General features: G+C 37.0%; 1 protein-coding gene across 1 annotated transcript; it reads left to right on the top strand.

Annotated features, from left to right (window-relative positions):
• The first annotated feature begins 2263 nt into the window (after nt 1–2263).
• Nucleotides 2264–7114, top strand: LOC128584244 (ret finger protein-like 1). Its single transcript, XM_053589305.1, has 3 exons — nt 2264–2280; nt 4816–5166; nt 6892–7114. Exons 1-3 carry the CDS (start codon nt 2265–2267, stop codon nt 6894–6896), a joined length of 372 nt encoding a protein of 123 aa, XP_053445280.1. The 5' UTR covers nt 2264; the 3' UTR covers nt 6897–7114.
• The last annotated feature ends 502 nt before the right edge of the window (nt 7115–7616 follow it).

Raw genomic sequence — 7616 nt, 5'->3', positions numbered from 1 at the left:
TCTTAAGATGTTAGATGAATGTGTTCTGTTCAGTTTTGATGTAATTTTTCTGTTCCTTTTGGAACTTTACCATTTACTGCGTAATGAGACATAGACTTTATAACAAGCACTACATTTGCTTTTCTATATCTATTTCATATAAATATAATCGTGTGCATTTTATTTAAATGTTTAATATAAAAAATCAAATGCAACATTCTTTAGGACAATATTCTTCACAGAAAACTCAATGTCATTTTAAAAGACAGTATAAACTCACAGAAGAAGGACTTTATATCACCAATGAATATGCTTTTTGGTTAAAAATATATTAGCTAATCATTTAATAGCTATAAATTATTATCTCTAACAAGTAAAAAAATATGTAACAGTAGATGGTTATGTGTCATTGAGACGTTTTGAACGTATGCTGTTTATTTTCTGAGTTCCAATACTCAAATATCATGAAACCCCATGAAATAAGCTATGTACTATAATTAGGAAAAAATAACTTCAAAATGCACATACTGATATAAAGCATATATTCAATAGCTTGTACTCTAATTTCTTCATCCTCTCTTCCTGTTAAGGCTGTGTTCTTAGAAATTAATCCTAGGCTCAGCACTTGTGGCACCAGCCACATACACCTGAGCTGGTGGATTCAAATCCGGGCCCAGCCTGCCAAACACAATGATGGCTGCAACCAAAAAAAAAAAAAAAAAAAAAAAAATAGCGAGGCATTGTGGCGGGCGCCTGTAGTCCCAGCTACTTGGGAGGTGGAGGCAGGAGAATCGCTTGAGCCCAGGAGTTGGAGGTTGCTGTGAGCTGTGATGCCACAGTACTCTACCCAGGGCGACAGCTTGAGGCTCTGTTTCAAAGAAAGAAAAAAAGGAAATTATATCCTAATTAGCCAAAATGAAGTTAATATATTGAACTCAAGTTTGAATGCAAAATGTGTTGGCAACTAGGAGAAAAGGGTATGGTAAAAAGACGTTGGTAAAAAAATGAAAACTTGTTGAGAGGTAATATAGGATGAGAAATCCACTTGAAAACGTAAGGTTTGAAATCTTGAGCTAAGCTTTTCCTGCTGTCTGAACTTGATAAATAAAATCAATTGGGCATTTGTGCTTCATTCTAGTTGGCGTAAATGACCGTAATCATGGGGCCCATGTGTTTGTTACTTTCTTTGTCAGAAGCGATACTTCTACATGCAAGAGATTTACTGTAAATCATTGATTTTAGATTTTATGAATTTTATTGAAGGACATTTACACAGTTAGCTCACATTAAAAAGAAATTATTGTCTTAGTTACTGGTATGATTGAACACTATGCACCAAGGCATGAATAAAAAATAACTTGCAAAATCCTTTCCCCAATTAACATTGTGAATGAATAAGCCGATTGATAAATAATAAATGCAAAGAATATGCTTTAAAACATTTCTCATTTAGTGAAACTTTCAATGGTAGTTTATGAACCAATTTGAATAAAATTTATTATCATCTATTTTAACAGAAACATGATTGGTTGTTTCCATGAGTCCCTCAAGCTATAACTCTGAAAATATAATACAATTATAAATATAAATGAGATGATACCCCTGTTTTTGTAATTAATTCTATAATAATAATCTAAATAATATTGTGTATTTTCTGCATTCTTTATCCTTAATAAACATTTCTTTATACATGTAAAATTACTTCTTATGTAATTTTAATATGAATACATAGCATATTTAAAGTGTATCATACAGATGTCCAATCATGTCCAATTGAAACATAGTACCATTTTTCCTGTTATAAATTATCTGGTAATGAAAAAAATTATATTTCAGAATTTTTTGTGGGTGAGTATATATATGTTCTTACATATATGAATTTATGTCTATGTGTACATATAAGTATGCTATAATATTTGTTTATTTTTAGGTAAACATTATGCAATTTTTATCCTTTTATGTTATTACAAAAAATGAGAATGTTCAAATTTATAGAGTTATTTCCTTCTTTCTACATATTTAGAAGGTAATTTTGTCTTTCCAAATTTCCTATAAGGGAAAGATAATGCATTAGTGGCTCCTAAAAAGGCATAATATCCTAACAAAAATATTTAGGTGAATATTTCAAAATGATCTAATTAATAATAGAGACATAGGGCGGCGCCTGTGGCTCAGTGAGTAGGGCGCCAGCCCCATATGCTGAGGGTGGCGGGTTCAAACCCTGCCCCGGCCAAACTGCAACAAAAAAATAGCCGGGCGTTGTGGCGGGCGCCTGTAGTCCAAGGATGCAGAAATTCCAAGGTAAGGACTCTGTGACCCCTGCCCCCTTCCCACTACAGGTCCAGGAAGACTCATCTGTGGGATGGGCTCTCCTTTCCATGTAGGGATCAGCTGATGCCTGATGCTAAAAATGAGATGCTCCTCTGGCTTCAGTGGTTCTCAGCCCTGACAATACATAGAATCATCTGATCTGTAACAAAACGTTCCTATATTTATGTCATGGATTGGACAAGAGAGTCTCAAAATGTAGCTTGCTCAGATTACCTGAGGATCTTGTTAGAATTTGGATTCTGAACTAGGAGATTTCAGATTTGATGACCCTGCTGTCTTGGGGGATCACATCAAACTTAGAGTAGCAAAACGTTGAGCAATTGAATCTGAATTTCTCTCTGGCTGTAGTGCTCCTGAGTCTAATGCTAATACCCCCTGGTAATTCTAATGAACAGTGAATGTTGGCACCATTGCACTGAATGGGCTTTCCCCAGCCTTGGGACGAGTTTGGTATGGAGCACCGCGGATGGGGGTGGTGTTTCAATGGGTGTGGGGAGAGCTGCAGAATCTGGTCTCCTCATCTGAGCACCATGGGCTTCAACAGGGGCCTTTGCTACAGAAAATACTATCCGACTCCATGACTCTGGAGGGAAAGCACATTTAAATGAAGAGATTATGGACTGCCTGGGCAAAGAATTGCAACGATAAAGAAAGGCGGGTTCCTGTGAAATTCCCCACGCTGTTGAGTTCTGTGCAGTATCCTGTCTGATACCCACAATTTCCAGTCATTTACCTACCAACATCTGGCCTTCTGCTTGAAACATAGAGCACAGATTCACTCTGTCCAAGCCAGTTTTCTAACTCTCTTCCTCCTTCCTTGTCAATGTCCACTCATCTTATTTAATCTACTAATTCATCATCAGAGATCAGTCACCCAATGTGTTGTTTTAACCTATGAAATCTACATTGGTGATTGCATTTGTCTTTTGACTTGAAAGATAATGTGTTCTGTTGGTTTTTTTTTTCATAATTTTCCAGTGTATTAATTTCTGTAGGCCAGATCACACCCTTTCTTTTCTTCCTCCATTAAAATTGGCAGCTTCACCTTTCAGTCACATACCCATCCCTCAAAATGTTCATTCATTTTCATCTGCTGCACTTACACCAGACAATAGATAAATTATGTCTACTAACTTTTAAATACCTGTTTGTTTCTTTCTTAAATTTGTTCCCATTACCAATGTTTTGCTTAAGGCTTCATCTCCCAGAGTATGGAAAATCATCTCCCATCTAGGTCCCCATTCCTTCTTGTGGCCATGGGTCCTTTTAACGTGCAGGAATGGTACTTCTGCCCGCATATTTTCATCTGCAGGGATATCCCATCTCCTGTCAGAACTGTGAATGATGTCTAAACCAATTTGTTTAGAAACATGGAGAACGAAAGCCTGGAATCCTGCTCTAGATACTATTTTTAAAATTAGATCATAACTGTGTACAGTACTGCATTTGTGGGGTACAATGTGCTGATTTTATATACCATTTGGAATGTTTACATCAAACAGGTTAACATAGCATTCACCTCACTTATTTAATTGTTGTGTTTAGACATTTATATTCTACCATTAATATATTTGACATGTACACTTGCAATATGCACAGTAGGTGAGATTCCACTGATTACTCTCCTTCCACCCGTCCACCCCCTCCCTTGCCCTCCTCTTCTCTCCTTCTCTCTGGGCTATAATTGTGTTTTATCTTTTGTATGAAAGTGTGGGTGATTACATATTGATTTCATAATAGTATTGAGTATCTTGGGATTTTTTTTTTCCATTTTTGAGATGCTTTCCTAAGAAGAATATGCTCTAGCTCCATCCAGGTACACATAAAAGAGGGAAAGTCTCCATCTTTTTTATGGCTGCATAATATTCCATGGTACATATACCAATACATATACCAATTGTGGTACATATACCACAATTTGTTAATCCATTTATGGCTCGATGGGCACTTGGACTGATTCCAGGACTTAGAAATTATGCATTGGGCTGCAATAAACATTCTTGTGCAAATGTCTTTGTTGTAAAGTGAGTTTGGGTCATCTGGATGTATACCTGGTAGAGGAACTGCAGGATGGAATGGCAGGTCTACTTTTAGTTCTCTTTTGAATTGGAATAGTAAAAGGTGGAAACAGAAGCATCATTAAATATTGTTAACTGGAATTTTCTTAATATCATTCTTTTTCGTTCATTAGTGTGGTAGGAGAGTCAGGGTGTCTAACTCAGAGACTTTCCACTATACAGGGAACAAAAGTTTAATTAATAAACACATATCACATAATGGAAAAAGAAGCACTACTATTATGAGTGAGTCTCATATTGCTACAAAGCATGCCTATGCTAATTTGATCTAGTCAGGGCAGCCAGGGAATTTCTGTCCTAAAAAGTTCTGATGTAAAGCAGATGAAAGAAACTAAAGGGAATGAGATATTTGGGACTTTGTAGTAGCCACGAAACATCAGCCTGGATTTTGTGCATTTATAGAGATAATTTGCTTTTGTTTTTACAGTGGATGTGACCTTGGATATTGACACAGCCAACAAGTTCCTCCTCATTTCTGATGATCTCAGGAGTGTCCGCTGTGTGTGCATCACACAGAGTCGACAGGACCTTGCTGAGAGATTGCAGTTGCCACTTTGTGTCCTGGGTACCCCTCACTTCACTTCTGGCTGCCATTACTGGCAGGTGGATGTGGGAATGAGCACACAATGGGACCTGGGAGTTTGTAAAGAATCTGTTCAACTGGAAAGGAAAGATCCAACTGACTACAGATCTTGGATTCCGGACTGTGAGTCTGAAGGCTGGAGGCTACTCATTTGCCAACACAATGCCTCAGACTGCCCTCTGCTCAGATACCAAGGTACAGAGATTGGGGATTTTTCTGGATATGGATATGGGCAATATTTCCTTTTTTGATGTAGACAATGGATCCCACATCTTTACGTTCACCAAAGTGTTTGCTGAGGAGCCACTGTGCCCATTTTTTGCTCCTTCAATTCCACCTAATAGTGATCAGGGTTTCCTGAGAATCTGTCCTGTGATGAGCCAAGTCACTGCTGATCCTCTAGCCCATCCTGGGGAGCATGAATAGACCCCCACGGCAAAGAAATACTCACAGAAAGTTACTTTGTGGTTAGGCCTAGGCACCTTCTTCTTGGTAAAAGTATTATATAAAAGTCATAGTAGAAAATATGGAACATTTCATGAATGTAATTAATGTAGTGTATAAATTGAGTGCTAAGTACTAATCAGATAATTTAATTAGTGTGTATCTATCTATCTATCTATCTATCTATATTTTTTTTTAGACAGAGTCTCACTTTTGTCCACTTTGGGAGAGTGCCGTGGTGTCATAGCTCACAGCAACCTCAAACTCTTGGGCTCAAGTGATTCTCTTGCCTCAGCCTCCCGAGTAGCTAGGACTACAGGCACCTGCCACAACACCCGGCTATTTATTTTTAGAGATGGGATCTCTCTCTTGCTCAGGCTGATCTCCAACCCATGAGCTCAGGCAATCCATCCGCCTCAGCCTCCCAGAGTGCTAGGATTATAGGGCGTGAGCCTCCACACCCAGCCTACCCCACCACAATCCACTGTAGTTTTAGATGACTCAAGGATGATTGAGTTTTCTGAGTAAAAATGCAAAACCATGACTCCTTGGGGGTGGGCTGGGATGGGATTAGGTTCTATATTTAAGTGATTGGATTAAGTGCTCTCTTTTCCTGGGGAACCATTTTTTGGTTATTGCTGGTTACTCTGATGATTTTAAATCTAAGCAAAACATTCTGAATTCTCAAGTCCTGTTTTCTTTTTTTTTTAATTTATTTTTATTTTTACATATACATGTGTTAATTAGGTTTCCATTTTTTTTTTTGCCTGCACGAAATTAAAAAGACTTAAAGTTTCATAACAATAACAATAACAATGTTTAAGATGAGGACTAGAAACAAAAACCTCGTAATGACGAACAAACAAATACATTCAGAAAAGGAATCAGACAATTGCTACATCGAAATCTTAAGCAATAATAATAATAATGATGATGATGATGCAAAGAAAGTGACAGTCACATTGTCAAATAAGAGCATGTCTATTATAGAATGCTTTGACTCTGAGATTCAGTATGGAGTCATCAGTTAACTTCTTATTATTTTTTTTAAGCATCAAAGAATAGACAACTAATATTTATAAATAAAAGTAAAAGATAATTTTAAAAAACAGATCATGCTAAATCTTATAGGCAACAGAAAAAGAAGAAATACACCAAAATCATTCTACTTCATTGGGGTACACCTGTTATTAAAGTTGGAGAAAATATATTATCATAAAGGAGAAATTACAAACATATGTCACTTATAAATGAGGATATAATGTCCTAAACAACATATTAACATCTTGGGTTAAAAATTAATATTTAAGTAATATACTTTGGTCAAAATTAAAACCAATTTATGTGAAAATTAGTCACTATTTTCTTGTTCTTTTTTTTCTTCTTCCTTTCCTTTCCCTCACCCCTTCCCTCCTTCTCTGTCTGCTTTCCCCTTCCCCCACGCCCCACCATGTCACTAATTGTCTTCAAATAAAGATTGATTACATAGGATTCATACTTCTCCATTCCTGTGATGCTTCACTAAGAATGATGTGTTCCACCTCCATCCAGGTTAGTACAAATGCTGCAAAATCTCCACTTTTTATGGCTGAATAATATTCCATGGTATACATATTCCTTACCGATCCATTCCTGGGTTGAAGGATACTTAGGTTGTTTCCACATTTTGGCAATTGTAAATTGGGCTGCGATAAACAGCCTAGTACAAGTGTCTTCATAATAAAAGTTTTTTTTTTTTTTCTTCCTTCTGGATAGATGCCCAGGAATGGGATTGCAGGATCAAATGGGAGGTCGAGCTTGAGTTCTTTGAGGTTTCTCCAAACATCCTTCCAAAAAGGTTGTATTAGTTTGCAGTCCCACCAACAGTGTAAAAGTGTTCCTTTCTCTCCACAACCGCGCCAGCATCTGCAGTTTTGAGATTTTGCGATATAGGCCATTCTCGCTGGGGTTAGGTGATATCTCAGGGTTGTTTTAATCTGCATTTCTCTAATAATTAGGGATGGTGAGCAGTTTTTCATATGATTGCTGGCCATTTGTCTGTCATCTTTGGAGAAGATTCTATTCATCTCTCTTTCTCCATTGATGTATGAGATTGTTGGTTTTTTTCTTGTGAATTAGTTGAAGTTCTGTATAGATCCTTGTCATTAAGTGTTTGTCTTTGAATCAGACAATATGCAAATATCCTGTCCCATTGGGTAGGA

The sequence above is a fragment of the Nycticebus coucang genome, chromosome 4 (genome assembly GCF_027406575.1).
Source record: "Nycticebus coucang isolate mNycCou1 chromosome 4, mNycCou1.pri, whole genome shotgun sequence".
Taxonomy (NCBI): Eukaryota; Metazoa; Chordata; class Mammalia; order Primates; family Lorisidae; genus Nycticebus; species Nycticebus coucang.
The sequence above is the reverse complement of the archived record's forward strand: the minus strand, read 5'-3'. Positions and strand labels throughout refer to the sequence as shown.